Consider the following 19,281-nt stretch of genomic DNA (forward strand, 5'->3'; position numbering starts at 1 on the left):
CATCTCCATGCTGTGTCACCTGCTGTCGGACAAGGAGGGACCGATGTTCCCAGAGATCCCAGGCTTGGGAAATCTCTCCACTCAGACCATTTCTGACCACGGAAAATTTGCCATTTTATTATTATTATTATTATTAGAAATAATAATAATAATCGGCACTAACAGGCGCCTGCCAAGTACAAAGCTCAGTAGGAAGCACTTCTCAAACATTAGACCTGTTGCTATTGATCCACGATCAGTTACTGAGCACCTACCGGGTGCTGGGGGCGGGGGTGCCTCACACTATCCTGCCCTCAAAGATCTTAGTTTCTGGATCCATCCAAGTGCAGGGATCCCTGGGAAAAGCCTCTCATCAAGACATTAACAAGTCATTAACACCTTAGCGTGAATTAGTTAATCAGATACTGGCCATCGGGAATGGAACACCCCATGTTGTTGACGAGGATGATGATAGGAGGAGAAGGAGGAGAGTTCGGGGCCACCCACAGGAAGGGTGGGCCCAGGTAGGGCTCCCGGGGTGCCTGCGTTTTTTTGCTGGAGGAAAAAAGGAGGGACGGAGGGAAACCAGGACAGAGCCAGGGTTCAGCAAGGTTACGAAGGCCCTGCCCTAGCCTTAAGTAAGTTTCTGGGGAGACGCAGGGGCAGGGGGAGGCACAGTCCCCTGCTTTGGGACGCCTCTGGTGGTGGCAGCAGAGACAGGAGACAGTTGCCCTCATCCCCTCCCCAGCTTCATCTTCCCCTCACGTCCTTTGAGCTCCCGGGATCACTTGGTCTTCTAACTGGGAATTAGATGGTGAGCCAGGCTCGGACATCTCCTCGCCCCAGTTTCACCCATCTGCGAAATGGTGGGGAAGTGCATCAATCAGAGAATCAAACCCCCGAGTTACCAGGACCCTCTAGCTTTCCTTACACACTCAAGGAAAAGTTTAAATTGCTTCTTGCATGAATTACATTTGTATGGCTCTTGGTTGCTTTTTTTTTTTTTAAGGATTTTATTTATTTATTCACAAGAGATGCAGAGAGAGAGAGAGGAGAGACGCAGGCAGAGGGAGGAGCAGGCTCCATGCAGGGAGCCCGACGCGGGACTCGATCCCGAGACCCCGGGGTCACGCCCTGAGCCGAAGGCAGACGCTCAACCGCTGAGCCCCCCAGGCGTCCCATTGCTCTTGGTTTTATAGCCAAAATATTGTTATTTAATTTATGCAAATAATTTGTAGCTTTTTGGATGTTTTTGCTTCTACATTTGTGATGATCCGTTGGACATGCTTGTCGCGACTCCGTGGTCCCAGTGGAGACGGTTGGCTCCTTACTCTCAGCCTTCTGGGGTCTGATAAACCTCCAGAGAAGGCCTCAGAGGGAGAGTGGCCTAGTACAACCCAAGAGGGTAATTGCTGGGTGAGAGAAAAAGAGAAGACGCAGAGGAGAAGGGAATCTGGATCCACGAGGGCTGCCTGGAGGAGGAGGTCTGGGCTCCAGTCTGTTCAGGGAAAAAGGCTTGGGTGGACCAGCAACGGGGAATGACAAAAGCAGCCAGGAAGGGCACGGGTGAGAAAGGCCTCTCTAGCTGGACCAAGCGCTAGGAAAGGGCCACCATGGGGGACGGCTCCTGGAGCCCAAGCTGTGTATGTTCTAGGATGTTATAGGGTGAGTGACAGGGAGTCCTTGAGGGCTCTGGAGCCAAATAGAACCCGAGCGATACAGCTTGGGAAAGCAGGATGTGGCTGCTGTGTGGGTAGGAGTGGGGGGTGCGGAGGGGCTGGAGGCACCAAGAGAGGCAGGTGGTGCTCGGAGCAAATAATTGTCTCCAAAATTAGACAAGATGAGCTGGGTTATTTGGATGACGTCAGCTCAGATCCTGCCAGCCCTCCTCGGCGGGTGGACTCAGGAAGGGAGCGGACGCCTGTGGACCCTCCACAGGTCTCCCTCCTCCTCCCGCCCCTGTGCCCCCCCGCCCCCCCACAGCTTCAGGCACGTGGGGCACTGAGCGCCCAGCCAGCTGGATGGAGTGCGGTCCCTGGGGGGACTTGGCCGCAAGCAGAGCCACTCATCTGGGGGCAGGACAGCTGTTCAGCAGGTTTGCAGCTGGCAAGGCTGGAGGTGAGCTCATCCCAGAGGGGCTGGGATATAAAGGACAGAGGAGGCCCGTCCTGCATGGCGCTGAGCCCCGTTCCCCGCTGCAGCGTGGCTGCCCGAGCGGCTTCCTCCTCACTCAGCTCTGGGGCCGGGAGCATCTCCTTTGAGCTTTGCTGGCCCTCTCCTTCCCCCAGCCCCACCGCGCGCTTCTGGCCAAGCGTGTGGATCCAGGAGTCTGAGGGCCCGGGTCTGGGTCCTGCCGGGTGACTGCAGGCAGGTGTCCCAGCTTGCACATCTCTAAAACGGGGGATGCTCCTAGCTGCTGCACCTCCTCCCGGAGGCGGATGGGAGAAGCACGTAAATGATGATGATGACGGTGGCGCTGCTGCTGCTACCTACAACTACCGCGTCCTGGAGCTCGGCCAGGCGCTGCTCGAAGCACTGCCTGTGTATGGACTCATTTAGTCCTCACAACAGCCCTGAGAGGCAGGTACTGTGATTACCCCACTTTACAGATGAAGATACCGAGGCAGCAGGGCGTTAGGTGACTCAGTGGGGGTCACATGAGCAGAGGAGCCGGGGCTCAATGCAAAGAAGCCTCCCCAGAGCCCTTCCCAATCTCCACACCCTCCCCGTCAGGGCCGGCCGCACCTCCGCGCCTTGTTGCCCAGGTGCTGGGTGCATCCTTCCAAAATGACCCAAGAGGTCCCTCCGAGGCCGGGCAATGCTTCTTGCCCCCGCGGCCCCGGGCTCCCGGGCTTGTGCCAGCTGGCAGATGTGCTCCAGCGCGTGTCAGACGACGTGTGTGGGTGCACATCCGTGTGCAGGTGGTCGTGAACAGGGGCATGAGCAGGATGGGTGTCCAGCCAGTAGGCAGTGGCATGGCTGTCCCAGCGATCTGTGGCTGACATTTACTGTGAGCGGCCGGTGCCCAGCTGTGCCAGTTGTTACCTCTTTCGAGTACCCTCTGCAAACATAGGCCTGCGAGCTTGTGAGCGTGTGTCTGTGCACGAATGCACTGGCTTCTGAGCACAGTCCACCTGTTGGATTAGCTCTCCGTTCCTCTCCATTAGTGGCACACAGGTGACTGTCCCATTTTCATCATATTTTTTAAAGTTTATTTACTTAAGAGAGAGAGAGCTGGGAAGTCCAAGGTCAAGGCACCAGCACGGTCTCACCGCAGAGGGGGCCCTTTCCCTGGTGCACAGCCAGCAACTTCGCCCTGCGTTCTCATATGGTAGAAGGGGCCAGGGAGCTCCGCGGGGTCTCTTCTGTTAGAGCACCAGTCCCATTCATGACCTAATAACCCTAATAACCCAAGTAGTTCCCCAAGGCCCCACCTCCAAATACCACCACCTTTGGGGGTCAGGATTTCAACCTGTGAATTTTGGGGGAGCTACAAACACTAAGACCATAGCAATCTGCTTCCACCTTTGGTTATTGTAAACAGGGCTGCTCTGAACACGCATGTACAAGAACCTGTTTAAGCGCCTGGTTTCCGTTCTTGGGGATTTGGACCAAGGAGTGCAACTGGGCGCTCATATGACAGTCCTGCGTGTAACTCTATGAGCAACTGCCCAACTGCTTTTCACAATGACTGAGCCATTTTACATTTCCACCAGCCATGCATAAAAGTTCCAACGTCTCTGTACCCTTGCCAACACTTTTTATTTTCCACTGTTTTTTTTTTTTTTTTAATTACAGCCGTCCTGGTGGGTGTGAATGGTACCTCATTATGGTTTGGATTTGCATCTTCCTGATGATGCATCATGTTGAGCATCTTTTCATGTGCTTTTTGATCACTTTTATATCTTCTTAGAAAAAAAAAATCTGTTAGGACACGGTTGAGCATCTGCCTTCCGCTCAGGGCGTGATCATGGGATCTGGGATCTAGTCCCGCATTGGCCTCCCCACGGCAGGCCTGCTTCTCCCTCTATCTGTGTCTCTGCCCCTCTCTGTCTCTCATGAAGAAATAAATAAAATCTTTAAAAAGAAAAAGTCCGTTAAAGTCCTTTGCTCACGTTTTAAGGGGGTTGTTTTTCCTTTTGCTGTTGAGCGCCAAGAGTTCTTTACATGTTCTGGACACTATATCCTCATCAGATATACGATCTGCAAATGTTTTCTCTCATTCTGCAGGTTTTCTTTTCACTTTCTTGGTAGTGTCCTTTGATGTATAGAAATCTTAAATTTTGATGGAGTCAGTCCAACCTAACCTATTTTTTCTTTTGGTGCTTGCACTTTGGTGTCATATCTAAGAATCCTTTGCCAAATCCAAGGTCATGAAGATTTACCTCTATATTTCTTCTAAGAGCTTTATGGTTTTAGCTCCTGTGCTTAGATTGTTGATCCATCTGACATAATTTTTTCATACGATGAGAAATGGGAGTCCAACTTCATCCTTTTGCGTCTGGATAGCCAACTGTCCCAGCATGTCCAGGAATGGTGTTGGCATCCTTGTCAAAATGGCCATAAATATATGAGTTTACTCCCCCAAATCTTTTAAACATATTTGTGGCAGGTAGGAAGATCCTACGAGCATTATCTCCTGGGTGTCTCTGTTAGGTGAAGCTCCCTTAAGAGTAAAACCCAGCCGAGAATAAGGCCAGTCCTTGCCCTCAGGGCCCCCAAGTCTGGCACTGATGAAATCAGTTGCACACAGAGAGATCATCTCAATCACATGTGGAAATGTCATGTTGGAGGTGCGTATTGGGCACTGCCAGGTTCTAGAAAACAGGCACTCAGCCCGGCCTAGAGATTCATAAAGGCTCCCAGGAGGAGTGGGTACCCAAACAGAATGTCAAAGGAGAGTAGGAGTTGTCTAGGTAATGAAAGATGTGAAGGACGATCCATGCACAGTGACTGTGTGAGCGTAAGCATCACCCAGAGAGATGACTCAGCCCCTAAATGAACCTTCATTGGAGGTCTACACAGGGCAAGTGGACCAGATACTTATCCTCCTAGACAGTGTGGACACTCCCTCACTCCCCTGGGCTGCTCTCCAACCCAAATTTCCATGTACACCTGGTCCTCCTGGTCTCTTTGCCCCTGTATGCTGAAGCCAGACCCACAGAATTTGAAGTTGGTGACCGTGGTCCTATCTCTATGATTTCTTCTCTGGGGCGTCAAAGGAATTTCCAAATTGAGTCCTAAAGCAAGAGTACAGTCATCCTTGTGCACTTCTCAGGATCTTAATTAAGTCTCAGATGGCAACGAATCTCTCCATTTCTCAGGCAGATAAGCTGCAACCGGAGGGGCTGCCCCTCTGCCCTCCTCAATACCCCAGCACAGGACATATTGCCTCAGTCCCCCCAAATCACATCTACCTAGCCTCTGGGTCCTTCACTGTGCACCCAGGACTGGGACAAGCACCCAAGCCTCATAACCCAGTGGTCAGAGGCACACCAGCGCCATGGCCCGGGAGGAGGAGGCAACCCTGTGAATGGCTCATGCGTTTCTCTAAAGGCTGTTTCAGGTTGTGGATCCCACCCACCGACCCCCTCCTCAGAGCCTCTCTTACTGGGTCACTGGGAATTTGATCTTTGGGGAAAGGCAGAGCATGACAGGTGGGAAGGCCTAAGGGTTTTCTGGTCCTGGGCAGGGAGTCCATGGAAGGCCTTTGGGGGTTTGCAAACCTCTGGACATGCAGACCTAGTTCTATACCTTTCTTAGGGGGAAAATGTCCACAGCTTTCATCAGTTGGTGTGAGTGTAACAGGTTAGTGGCCAAGCCAGAACAGAACCCCAATAACTCCCAGGGCACTATTCCCAGCACCCACAGTGACGACAGCACTGACATCGAAGAGCAGCATTTGGGCAGAAAGCCCACCAGAATCTTGGGCTTTTGTGCTTCCCAAGGTTTATCGCATCTTGGCACACGCAGAAGAGGACCTCTGTAATACGTGAAAGGCACAGTGAAGCCAGTGGAGGTGGCAGCTGGGGTGAGAGGCCTCTGAGGGCTGGAGGGGCAAAGAGCTCAGGACACCCGTGCTACTAGATGGATCAGAAGGCCCATCAGAGGGCTGATTCTGTAGGCCGAAGCTGAGGGACTCGGAACCCCACCCAGCCCCACTACCCACTTCAGAAAATCCAAGACCTCCAACCCCCACCAAAATAAGCACACAAAACCTGTCCCCGAACCTGTTGTGATGGTGTGATTTAAGTTCTCTCTCCAGGAATCTATGAGTCCATCTTTCTAGTTATTCGATTAAACTCTTCTGCTCTTCCAGGGAGCCTTCCTTTTTTTCCGCTTCTGCATTCCGATCTCTTCTCAACAAGGCTGCACGGGGCTTCCCTTCCCCGATTTGTACGAGGACACGGCTTTGCGTGTGTGTCCATCCCTCCCATCAGCCTTGAGATCACCTCCAGAGTAGCCTGCTCTGATCTGCCTCCAGACTCCCTAAAGGCTTGTGCACATGTGTGGGCCGGGGCGGGGGGGGGGGGGCGTTATCATGAGGGGGTGGGCAATTTGGTGAGATTGACACTGGTGTCATCAAAGGGCAGTTTATTGAATATACAGCAGAAATCCAGAGTCCTTAACACAAGCAAAGGAGGGACTGGGTGTTGCCATTCTTAGGAATATTTACATCAAGAGCCGTGATTTCTGGGCTGAGCGGCACCCCCAGAGATAGATCAAGCTCCCCTCACTGAACACAGCTCACAGCAGCAGGAAGTGACAGAAAGGCAACATAGTCCCGCGCCCTCATCAAAATAATCGTGAGTTTGAACAAATTCCCTTCGTTACAGAGGCAGTGATATGCCGTGGGAAGAATATAGGCCCTGGAGTCAGCCAGACTTGGGCTCAACTCTGGGCCCTGGCACTTGGTGGGTGACTTCCTGGAGATTCTTGGGCTGCTTGGCCCCCAAGTGCACATTTGCAGCCCTCTCTCTCGATGACAATGTCCGGGGAGAGGCAAGGAGGACATGGGGTGGGCATGACTTTCAGAGGCTGGGGCTTCTCCGGTCTCCTGAGGATGCCGGTTGCAGCCACCCTGCAGACTGGGTAAGCAGGAGGGACAACACATGCAGGGAGCCTGGCACGTCACACCTGCTTAACCTACAGTAGTAGCTCTTACCAGTAATAGAGGAGTGGGCAGGTGACACAAGGTGGCAGGAAAGCCCCCAGTTCCCTGTCATTTGGCTTTGTGAAGATGGGTACAGCTGGTGGCCCGAGAGTATGCCCTTTTTCTGCTTAAACAAGGGGGTTGTTTTGCAAAGTCCTTTCTGAGGGGACAGGCAAAGCCTGGCTGGCCAGTTGCCTCCTGGGCGCACATCTCCAAGGCTGACCCCTGAAGCCGGAGGTGGGACCCCCCCACCCCCCACAGAGCTGCTGGCTTGGCCTAAGTGCAGAGCAAGACTATTCCTCCTCCCCTCCCTCTCCTCTCCCTCTTCTCCCCTCCTTCTGGGGAGGACCATAGCTTCCCGGGGCCCAGAGACTCATTATAGCCTGGGTCTCAAAGCCTCTTGCCAACTGAAGGCAGTAGGGAAAACGAGAAGTCACAGGGTCCACACGGGACCTGAGGAGACAGAGTGGCGATGGGGCCAGTCCGAGCTGGACAGTGAGATGAGCTACGGCACGGTGGCTGAGTGCACTATAGACAGTCCCAGGACTCCGGGGTGGGGGGTGGGGGACAGCAGACAACGCCAGGGTGGGTGACAGCAAGGGCATCCCTTCTCCCAGGTGCTGGGGGCAGTGGGTCCTTGGGGCTTATCGGGTGGCTTTCCGGGATGGGGCGCTGGCAGGTGCACTCTTGCCCTTGAGGTCCTGGGGGTCCTTGAGGTCTCCCACTCGTGCCCCTTTGGCCCTGGTCTGCCTGGCCCAAGCGCTGCCGGAGCCGCCTGCCACACTGCCAGCCCCGGCGTCGGCACCGGTGGAAGGGTCGGGGCGGTAGTAGCTGCTTCCACCGCTGCTGATGACGGCTGAGGAGGAAGGGCCAAGAGCAGAGAATAAGGGCAGCAAGGGTCAGTCAGCAAAGGAGCCACCCCCGCCCTGTCCCCAGCAGCCCCCGGCGGCCAGGAAACACCACCGAGATGAGTGAGCAGCCTGCGACGAGCCAGGCTCTGAGTGAGGTGAGGACCACACGGCACAGACGCGGTCTCTGCCTTCCTGGAGATTCTCGGGCTGCTTGGCCCCCGCGTGCACATTCGCAACCCTCTCTCTCGATGACAATGTCCGGGGAGAGGCAAGGAGGACTTGGGGTGGGCATGACTTCAGCCACGGTTCCCACGGGACAAAGGGAAACAAGTTTCCGTTGAAGCCAGGGAAGTCTCAGAAGACAGTAACAGAAACTTCCAGATTGGGGGAGAGCATGAGTGGAGGTGGCATCGGCCTATCCCGGGGCCCCCGGCTTTCCCGACCAGCCAGAATTCGCACCTGATGCGTCTCTCAGGGGTACTTACAGATGCTCACAGAGGACGGATTCTCACCAGACATCCTAGAAGACAGAAAGTCAGAGAAGGATAGAACCTCAGCGGAGGGTCTACACTCAGCTAAACCCTGATGGGCACCTGCTTTGCCATGTATGGTATTTTAACTCATCCTGAAAACACTCTGTGAGATGGAAATTATAATCCTATTTTGCAGGTGAGGGAGTAGAGGGGCAGGGACCTGCCGGGAGCCCAGCGAGACCGAGCCAAGGCCAGTGATGAAACCCTGACTGTCCGACCCCACTTACTCTTCGCAGCGCCATCTTCAGGTTTGACCTCCCCTCACAGGGAGCAGCAGCTGAGCTCCCCAGGCCAACCACCTCCTTGTGCTCAGGTCTTTCGTCTTCCACTTCCCAAATGTCCCTAGCCAAGCAGGGAGCCATCCACAGCCCCATCTCCCCAGCGGTCCCCTCCGCCCCCGCCCCCACCTGCACTCCTCGCCCTCCAGCAGCTTGCGGTAGGTGGCGATCTCCATGTCCAGGGCCAGCTTCAGGCTCAGGAGCTCCTGGTACTCGCGCAGCATCCGGGCCAGCTCCTCCTTGGCCTGGTGCAGGGCGGCCTCCAGCTCGTCCAGCTTGGCCCGGGCGTCCTTCAGGGCACAGTCGCCCCGCTGCTCGGCGTCGGCGATGGCCGTCTCCAGGTTGGCGCACTGAAAGCCAAAGAACAGGGTGATCATCGGAATGCAAACTAGCTTTTAGATGTTCTGAGCTGGGTGGCACAACCCCCTCCCTTCACAGATGAGGCCCAAGACGGCAGCGAGTAAAGCTGCAGAGGCAGCAGGAGAGTTGGGCCTCCTCTATTTTCCGTTGCGGATGAATATTCTATGAGAAGCTGTTGATGCAGTTGCATTTCATGAATACAGGAAGAAACGTTGGTGTTTGCCAAGTTGTCTAGTCCCTGTGGTTGGAGGCCACCAACAGCTCTAGGTTCAAAGGATGCCACGTCCGGGAGAATCATGCGGAGACCCCAGCCAGGATGCCTCTAAGGCACCACTGTCGTCAGGACAGCTCCCAGTGGGGACCCTTGCTACCAGTTAGCACCAAGAGTGAGCGTTTCTGGATCATTCCAGCATTCTGCAGGGAGGGTCTGGCTAAATGCTCCCCTTGTCAGCTTGAATTGGGTGAGGAAGGCTTCCCTTAGAGCGAGAGGTAAAGGCTTGACATCATCCCTCACTCTCTGTAACTGGGCTCTGACAAGCATCTGGCAGCACTGTGATGCCTTGTACTAATGGAGAGGAAAGCTCCGTGCTCCCCACATACCCGATGTGGAGGTCGTAGGCACACAGGGAAGAGAGTGGGCTCTGATCTTTCACTCTGGTGTTCTATCACCGGTAGAGTTGACCTGGTTCTTTGGGGAGGACACAGGAAGGCTTCCCCAGCCCCTTAACATCACCTCCCCAATGACGTAGTGTCACTGCTTTCAGGTAAGGCAGGATTATTCCCCTCGCCGAAGTGGACATGGTACCATGGTACAGGGCAGGGACACTCAATAGGGCTTCATCTGCTGTTGTCCTCCCTGGGTCACTAGGATGATGTCCCACCTTGAGAGCAGGAACTTAGCATGGCCACGGAGGGGCCCAGGACACATTCCCCACGTACCCCATGTGTGTTGCCTGTCTAGCGGGAGGAGGAGGAGGCATGGGACCTGCCATCAGAGGGCGCGTCTGAAGGGGATGTAGAGCAGTTTGCCGCATACAGAAAAGGTCTGAGAAGGGGGGGGGGGAGAAGGAAGAAACCTGATTTCTATCCTGACTCTGCTAATAACCAGCTGGGGACTCCGGGCAAGTCCCTTCCCCTCTCCTTATCTGTCCATCTTCCTTATCTGCAGACCGGGAGTCAGATGAAGTAAGCTCAAGGTACTTCCCAGCTCCGAGCAGAGTGCCAGCTCTGACCACGGGTACAGGGGCAGGTGGGAAAGAGGGGGAGTGGATGGCTGACGGGCTGCCAAGCCCCATCGGAAGATGCGCTTTGTACTCAAGGGTGGGCTCCAGGTTCTCCACCGCAGAGGATGAAATTGAACCTCGCAAAGACCTTGACGCTGTGAGGTTGCTGCCCACCTGCTTCTTTACATTCGCAATCTCACACCGGATCCTCTGGATGAGCCGGTTCAGCTCCGACATCTCGTTCTTGGTGTGTTTGAGGTCATCCCCGTGCCGGCCTGCTGCCAGCTGCAGCTCTTGGATCTGGTTTCCCGGAGATAGAAGTTGGTTATGAGCCAGGACCACACCCCCTACTCCCGATACAAAGAAGGGGAAAGGTCCTGAGCATACAAGTCCATGGCTGGGGTCAACCAGAGGAGGTGGCTCCAGAATAGGACATGGCGGATCCGGGACCTGCGTGGCGTGGTGGTGGTTCTGACCAAGAAGTCCACCCAGTTCTCTAAGCGGGACCTGTGTGCTGGACCCATCCTTTCTCATGGCCCTGCCTGCAGTCTTTCCTGAGCTGCGTGGAAGAACGGTGCAGGTTACATTTATTAAGCACCTCTGAAGTGTAAGAAGTGCTCCCCACTCATTTAGCACCTCTTTATAGGGCCCTCTGCTAAAGGCCAGGCTCTCCTCCAGGTGCTAGGTATGCAGGAGTGAGCAGGATAGGTGAGATCCCTGCCCTCACAGAACATTCGTTCTCCTGCAGCCCTTTCTCAGTGACAAGTGGGGGGCCGGGAAGCCGAGGACAGTGTGTACCCTGGGGGTGGTAGGATTATTGGCTCAGGGCTTACAGCCCGTATCTTCCCCTCTTCCCTTGCTCAGTCCTCCAGAGAAGAGGGGATGATGTATCCATGGACAGGGAATGAGGAACCTGTGATCTTTGCTATCGGTGGGATTGAACAAATGTGAAAAGGAGTGACCGAGCAGGGCAGGTGTAAAGCCCTGGAGGGTGCGCAAGTAAAGGGTCTTCTCCAAACATAACTCCCATTCCCCAGAAGGCACCTAGACTCCCGCTTCCTCCTCTGGGAAGTCTTCCCACACTGGTCAGAAAGGAGCTCATGGCTTCCTCTTCGCTCTGTGCCCCCACCCTGGGCCTCCCACTGCTGCTCTCCTGCAGATTTGTTACTCTCTCTCCCTCTGCCCCATGGTGACATGCCCTAGTCCCTGGAAACGCATCTGTTCTGCAGCAGCAACGCCTCTCTTCTTTCCTCCATTAGAGGATTACCCGTCCCTTTCCCTTAAATATGCCCACCCAGGTCAGTTTTATGTTTTATCGTTGATAAGTCTCTACTGAGAATGCTTTTTGAGTAGGTATCGTTACAGCACCTGTTATAACCATTCTTTCATTCGGCACATCTACAAAGGCGGCCCTTGCATTCGCTGGTGGAGGTGTCCCTTCCCAGGGAAGGAGAGGCTGATGGAGGACAGAGACCCCCCCCCCCAGGGGGCCTACCTTGCTCTGGTACAGCGCCTCCGCCTCGGCCTTGCTCTTCAGGGCGATCTCCTCATACTGAGCTCGGATCTTGGTGATGATGCTGTCCAGGTCCAGGTCCCGGTTGTTATCCATGGACAGGATGACGGAGGTTTCGCTGGCATGAGTCTGAATCTGGGCTATTTCCTGAGTTGGGAGGGGAGGACAGAGTCAGGGTCCTCCAGCCTCCCTTTGCTGCCTATTCGTCTTCTGGGCTGATGTGGTGGGAAGAAGTGCCAGCTCCAGGTCTGAATGCTGGAGCCAAGGGAGAAGGCTCACAGCATCAGGATGAACCCCACATGGGCAGGGGACAGTAGGAGGCATTTTCTATAATTCACAGAGTCAAGAATCTGTGCTTGAGTAGGACTTCCTGGGGTCATTTTTACACAAGATCATTTTTATAGCCCAGGTGGGATTGTCTCTTGTGTATATGGCCTCTGGGGACCAAAACCCTATATTTCCATGGCCTCCCAGCACTGTTTTGTACCTTTCTATCACAACATCCTAAAAAAACAAAAACAAACAGACAAACAAAAAAACATCCTTCATTCTGTTTATCCTAAATCGCTCTTATTGGCAACTCCCCAGGAGGGCCAAGTGGAGCCCTCCGCTGGAAAGAGGTGGGGTGGGGTAAAGGCAGGAGCATCCTCACCGCATCATACAAACACTTGAGGAACTTGAGGTCTTTGTCCAGAGAGTCTACTTTGGCCTGGAGCTCCACCTTGACCGTATAGGCTGCATCTGCATCCTGCCGAGAGGAACCCAGAACATTCAGTCAATACAACCCTCATCTCATGAGCTTTCCCTGTCCCTGGTCCCAGAGCCATCTGATTTGCCTGCAAAGGGAAGCATAGGGATGAATTAAATTACTCAATATTGCTTTGTCTTATACTCCCGGACTCTTTGAAGATAGAGAAAGGGGAACGTTGCTCTGGTTACACTGGCGAAAACAAAGCCCAGGAAGGTAGAACGAGCTTCCCCGAGTCACACAGGAGGGCCAAGCTGGACCGGAGTTTCCCTTTTCCCAGACCAGAATTGTCTCCTGTCTGTCTCTGTCCTTTGCCTGGGTGTGTATCCTGCCTCTTCGGCTTGCAAGAGGCCAGAGTAACGACCCCATCCCCACTCACGCAGCAGCTCCTCCCCAGGGTGCCTGGGCTGGAGGCCTGAGTGGAGGCAGTTAGCATAGGGAAGCCAAGAGAGCACAGGCTCTTCTCTCCCTTACCTTCTTGAGCACCACAAACTCGTTCTCTGCTGCTGTGCGACGATTAATCTCCACCTCATACCTGTGGGCAAGGAGAGGAGATAGCAGGGGCCTCAGTCCCCTGGGCCAAGGAACCTCCTGCTCCCACTGGCCAGGCAAGTAAGTGCTTGGAGGCACAGTCCCCGCGGGATCTCCGAGAAGGGGGCACTGTACAGGCCGGGGGTGGCAGGCCTATGCCGCTGAAATACCTCATTTATATTCCACTCACTGGATCCTAGGAAAGTATCCAGGTGCCTCTTAGGTTCCCCAGACTGGCTAGTGAACCAGTCAGTAGATCAGTGAGCATGGAACCCCTTCCTATCAACCAGGTAGGAAGTTCTCATCAAACAGGGCAGCCTGTTCCCCCACAACCAGGGGAGAGGTGTGAGCCCCTGGCCCTGGTGCTTGCTCCCTCCCCTCCTAAAAACTGGCACAGAGATTGGGTTTCCCCGGGAGCCTCTGGGAACAGGACTCGTGAGCTTGAGGGGGGCCCACTCACCTCTTCTTGTAGTCCTCCACCACGTCCCGCACGCTCCTCAGCTCCGAGTCCAGCCGCACCCTGTCCCCGGACAGCGTCTCCAGCTGCTTCCGCAGGTTGCCGATGTAGCCCTCGAGGATGGGCTCCAGGTTCTTCCTGCAGTTGTTCAGATCCAGCTGCTGCAGCAGCTCCCACTTGGTCTCCAGCACCTGGTTCTGCTGCTCCAGGAACCGCACCTGGGACCGCAATGGAGATGGTCGTGTCCGTGGACACAGACTATTGACTCTCAGGTTACATAGATTTTTCTAAAGTCATTTGTCTCAAGTGCTGGACTTCCATGCACACTGGACCTTTTACAAGTGCTCACCCCCTAGCCTTCCGGAGAAAACCAATCCCTGAAAACTCACGGAAGAAGGAAATCCCACGGAAGAAGAAAGGCTTTCTTCCGTTGCCTGACCCGGCGCCCAGGAGATGCTCCCCCTGAAGGCCGGCCAAGGGCTCCTTCTGTACCCTGAGCCCTCCTCTCCCGATACTGCCGATTCTACTAGCTCTTCGTCTTCTTTAAAGAGCTAGAGGTCATCCGGCCGTCCTCCAGAAACCCAGCACCTCTGTCTCAAGATGGGGCTACCCTGTACCCAACTTCCCACCCTTTCCAAAGTCCCCCGAGAAAGCGACACGTTCCTTTATCCCTTTGTGCTGCCCGGCTTACAGGAGGTTCCAGTCAGGGGAGCCCTTCCTGAGGCCCAGCTGCCACCTTTCCAGCCACAGCGTCCTGACCGCTCCCAGGCAGCAGGGGACAGCTCGCATCCCACCGAGCGTCTCATCCTCCTCCCTTGAGACCCACCTTGTCGATGAAGGAGGCAAACTTGTTATTCAGAGCTTTGATCTGCTCCCGCTCCTGGGTGCGCACTCTCTGGATCTCGGGGTCCAGCTCCACATTGAGGGGGGCCAGGAGGCTCCTGTTGACGGTGACGTGATGGATGCCCCCAGGCGGGCACGCGGACAGGCACACAGGCCCCAGGGCCACGCTGCCAAACATGCTGCCGGCAAAGCCAGTGGCCCGGCCGCGTCCACACCCAGGGCCAGGCCCAAAGCTGGAGCCCGCGGTCCGAACACCACCAGCAGCCCCGCCGAGGGAACTACGCCGATTCCCTCCGAGACTGTAGAGGCTCTGAGAGCCGAAGCCAGCCCCAAGCCCTTTGCCAGCTGCGCGGTAAGAAGCCGCAGCGCCCGCAGCCTTCCTGAGCACCACTGCCGAGCGCCCGCTGAAGCCACCCGTGTCACCTGCAGCCTTGACGCGCAGCTGCCGACTCATGGTGGGAGAGAGCTGGAGGAAGCGGGCGCCACGGACAGAGAGCGCCCTGCACAGCGCCCCGCCGCTGCCTCCTTTTATCCGATCGAGCCCAGGACACCGGAAAGGGGCGTCTCTGCACTGTCGCCCTGCCTTGTGCTGAAGGCCCCGGGGCCTTCACTGACAATGCATCGCGCAGAGATCTCCCAGCCGGTGCGGCAACAAAGCGTTTCTGGAAGCCGCGGAATATGCTGCCTTTGCAGACTGGAGTGGCCCGATCGGGCATTATCTGTGCTCTTAATTAGGGACCTGGAGACCTATCCCCGTCAGAGATCTCCTAGCTTTATTTTTCCAGGGCTGCCTCCTTCTTCCTTATCTATCAGCAAGGAGCAGAGGAAACGTCTGGTTTTATCCGGAAAGGGCTCATTGAAAACCCAAAATCTCCCTCCTGAGAGAACCCATCTCCCGGTATCTGGTCTCATGGAGGAGCTGAAGTGCTCACGAAAGAGGAGGGGAGACTTGGAAAGAACAGGAGGTTTTGCTTCAAAGATCTAGATCCAAGACAGAGTTCTCAGGGGTCCCTCTTTGGGTCTCTAAAGACCCCAGCTGTCCAGCAATGGAACGGACCCCAGGACGGTAGTGGAAATGACCCCACGGCGTCTGCATGGCCCTCAGCGTAGGTATTATCGGGCCTTTCCATGGACAAGGCCTGGGTGGTGGTGACCTTGACGGTGCCTTTCCAGGCAGCTGGCAGTTCCTGCAGCCGTGTTTTTGCTCCCAGGCCTCGTTGTCTGCCCCAAATAGGCGCTCAGACACTAGTTCTTCTCTCCTCGGGGAGAACGTCTCCCCAGGCCTTGTGCTCCCTGAGGGAAGCCTTCCATGCCCAGGGCCCAAGCCACGGGAGTCCCTGCGTTTCGTTCCTGGGTGCAGGGTGGGCTGGTTTGCCAGCTTCCAGGTCACCTCGGGAAGCCACTCAATTCGGGGACAGGAGAGAGCAGCCCTTTATCAGCTGAGGTAGTCCTGGCAGGGTGAAATGCCCCAAAATTCCTTCAAAAACAAGCATCTGGTGGCTACCCTAGTCCATCTGGTGGACTCCGACCACTTCCTATAAGTAAGCTGGGCAGCGTCCCCCCATTTGCATCAGCCAGAGAGTAGTAGACCAGAGCTCCCGCTGCTGGGAAGGGAGGGTGGAGATGAGGAGGGGGCCAGTGGGAGGGAGCCTGGAATGCTCCACAGAGGGTCTTCCCCCCACGTGGTGTTCTCCCCAAAGCCCGGCAGGCAGCAGCGGGAGCTCCTCCTAGGGACCCTGTCTCCTCAGCTCCCTGGCAGCGCCTAGCCCCAGCGAGGGCGCGGGAGGGCATCACGTAAGTGGTTTCTTATGGTTTTCCCAGCCAGGCTGCAAGTGCTAGTGTGTGAATGGCAATAAATGGGGTAAGTCCCTTGACCAACATATGGCCGCAGCCACCAAGGAGGCTGTGCACCAGCGAGAGGAATCTACATAAAGAACTTAATCTGGGGCCAAAGCCCCAGACTGACGGAAGAGTGTTGTGAATGACGGTTTTGGGGGATAGGCTGGGGAAACAGGCTCATTTTGATTGGGGTTTTGAGGACCCCCCAGAACCTGGGCTTGTACCCCCACCAGCGCTCATGGCAAGGGCTGCTTCAGAGCACCTGCTCCAGGCAGTGGGGACTGATGCACTTACTACTCGGAGTAGCAGTGATGGTGGCAGCGAGAGCACCCACCGGAGTAATAGTGACAGTGACAGCAAGAAGAGTTCCCATCAGTTGTTCACATGGCATGTGCCGGGCATTGTGCTGAGGACTAGGAGGATTTCTGTTTTAGCCCTGATGTTTGTGCGCTTGACAGGTGAAGAACCGGAGGCTTAGAGATGTGAAAGAACTTGCCCAGGCTCACTCAGCCAGTACATCGGAGCTGGGACTGGAATTCGAGGGCATCTGGTTTCAAGGTCATGTTCCTAACCAGCACGGTACGTGATAGGATGACAGCTAGAAGCCAAGAAAAAAGCAGACTTTTCGTGCTGGGGACTGGGTTGTAAGAGGGGCAGTGATGGCGACGATGGCATTGTGATGGTGGGTGTGACACAGGAGGAAGAGGAGGAGGCAGAGGGGGATTTCCTGGCAGGTGCCATCATCGCGGCCCACGCACAGGTGCCCCTCCTAGCTGATGTTAGAGGATTGCCTCTGCCTACCCCGTGGGACCTCCAGCTGTCCCAACCTTCGCTGAGTTGGCTACCTTCTAATCAGTCACCACGCTCACCCCACACCCTAGTCTTTGGGTTCATTAGACTAATGGGTGTCCCAAGGCCTGAAGAGACCGGTCATTCAATAGCTATAAAATTGAGCACCTACTGTGTGTACTGCTCTGTGCCGGACAGTGAGAGAGAAGCGCCCAAGACACTCTCCTCATCCTCTAAGAAACTGCCATTGGAGCAGAGGAGACAAGGTATAAGCATGTGAAAGTTGTTTTGTTGTTGCACTTGTTTTCACGCCACATGCTTGCATTGGATCATGAGTGACTCAGACAAGCAGTTACTGGAATTCTGATTTTTTTAAAAAAAATCAGAGGGGCACCTGGGTGGCTCAATCAGCTAAGCGTCTACCTTCGGCTCAGATCATGATCCTGGGGTCCTGGGATCGAGCCCCATGTCAGGCTTCCTTGCTCAACGGGGAGTTGCTTCTCCCTCTCCCCCTGCTTGTGCTCTTTCTCTCGTTCTAAAATAAATAAATAAAATCTTTTTAAAAAATCAGAATATCAAAGAAAAAATCAGAATATCCTGCCACACTGCCAAATTGCTGTATGAGTTCTAGCAATCTTGGGGTGGAGGCTTTTGGGTTTTCTATGTAGAGTATCCTGTCATCGGCGAAGAGGGAGAGTTTGACTTCTTTGCCAATTTGAATGCCTTTAATGTCTTTTTGTTGTCTGATTGCTGAGGCTCGGACTTCCAATACTATGTTGAATAGCAGTGGTGAGAGTGGACATCCCTGTCTTGTTCCTGATCTTAGGGGAAAGGCTCCCAGTGCTTCCCCATTGAGAATGATATTTGCTGTGGGCTTTTAGTAGATGGCTTTTAAGATGTTGAGGAAAGTTCCCTCTATCCCTACACTCTGAAGAGTTTTGATCAGGAATGGATGCTGCATTTTGTCAAATGCTTTCTCTGCATCTATTGAGAGGATCATATGGATCTTGGTTTTTCTCTTGCTGATATGATGAATCACATTGACTGTTTTACGAGTGTTGAACCAGCCTTGTGTCCCGGGGATAAATCCTACTTGGTCATGGTGAATAATTTTCTTAATGTGTTGTTGGATCCTATTGGCTAGTATCTTGTTGAGAATTTTTGCATCCGTGTTCATCAGGGATATTGGTCTATAATTCTCCTTTTTGGTGGGGTCTTTGTCTGGTTTTGGAATTAGGGTAATGCAGGCCTCATAGAACGAGTTTGGAAGTACTCCATCTCTTTCTATCTTTCCAAACAGCTTTAGTAGAATAGGTATGGTTTCTTCTTTAAACGTTTGATAGAATTCCCCAGGGAAGCAGAATAAAGTACATGGGGCTTTCTGAGGTGGGGGGGGGGGGTGGGCGTCAGGAGCCAGGAGTGTGGGCCAGGGAGCACAGGGGCATGAGACAAAGTTGGGGGAGCAGGCTGAGACACCTCCCTTCTCGGCGTAGACAGTGCGGAATCATGTGAGGCTAAAGGGGAGAAACTTCACAGTCTGGGTGAATGACCAGGCTCTGTGTTGCACGAGAACTGTCAGGGAGACGGGTCCCCCAGGAAGCGCCAAGGGAGCTGAGCCCGTGAGCACCACAGCCTCTTGCATTCTTGGCTACGGATACTCGGGGAGGGCGAGAGGCCCATTCTGCAGGGCACACCACACCGGGCAGTAAATCAAAAGCAGGGCCTGGAATAATCCCAGATGGACATAACCAAAGTGATGTGAGCTTGATTTCTGGATGGCTGCTGAAGGCCGTCTTTCTCTAGGCCGTTGGCCTTCCGATGACCTCTCGGCACAGTCCACGGAGGCGGCATCCTGTAGATAAAGGTCCTTAACAGAGAGAAGAAGACACTTGAGGGATCCGTGAGCTACCGTTGGGGTGACTTGGGGGACAAACCGCAGCATCTTAGAAACGAGAAGGACTCGAAACTGAATTCTCTGATTTTCCCTTCGAAAGTGAGCTCGGGGACTCTCGACCTGTCTGAACCAGTTAGAAAGGAGGCTGTTTTTCTGTCCTCATCCCAGTTCAGCTAGCTCAAACAATGAGGTTCATCCGCTTTTGTCCCATGCTCACCACACCCCCTCCCGGAACCCTTCCCCTCCCTGGCACCCCATGCTCTGCGTCCTGGAGTATCGAGTCCGACAGC

The 19,281-nt window shown here is 54.6% G+C and overlaps 1 protein-coding gene across 1 annotated transcript; it reads right to left on the reverse strand.

The window, feature by feature from the left end:
• Positions 1-6,558: 6,558 nt before the first annotated feature.
• KRT74 (keratin 74) lies at positions 6,559-14,981 on the reverse strand. Its single transcript, XM_055336869.1, has 9 exons — positions 14,453-14,981; positions 13,630-13,844; positions 13,113-13,173; positions 12,543-12,638; positions 11,873-12,037; positions 10,552-10,677; positions 8,924-9,144; positions 8,469-8,503; positions 6,559-7,988 (listed from the first exon to the last, which is right to left on the reverse strand). Exons 1-9 carry the CDS (start codon positions 14,921-14,923, stop codon positions 7,777-7,779), a joined length of 1,602 nt encoding a protein of 533 aa, XP_055192844.1. The 5' UTR covers positions 14,924-14,981; the 3' UTR covers positions 6,559-7,776.
• Positions 14,982-19,281: the final 4,300 nt, after the last annotated feature.

This window comes from Nyctereutes procyonoides, unplaced genomic scaffold (genome assembly GCF_905146905.1).
Source record: "Nyctereutes procyonoides isolate TBG_1078 unplaced genomic scaffold, NYPRO_anot_genome, whole genome shotgun sequence".
Classification (NCBI taxonomy): Eukaryota; Metazoa; Chordata; class Mammalia; order Carnivora; family Canidae; genus Nyctereutes; species Nyctereutes procyonoides.

What these genes read in the sequence shown, in the direction of transcription:
- KRT74 (XM_055336869.1), bottom strand. Translation starts at nt 14,923, where the DNA reads ATGAGTCGGCAGCTGCGCGTCAAGGCTGCAGGTGACACGGGTGGCTTC. An exon ending in TTGCCTCCTTCATCGACAAG is followed by an intron (nt 13,845 to 14,452) that starts GTGGGTCTCAAG and finishes TTGCGGTCCCAG; the next exon opens with GTGCGGTTCCTGGAGCAGCA. An exon ending in GTGGAGGACTACAAGAAGAG is followed by an intron (nt 13,174 to 13,629) that starts GTGAGTGGGCCC and finishes CCTTGCCCACAG; the next exon opens with GTATGAGGTGGAGATTAATC.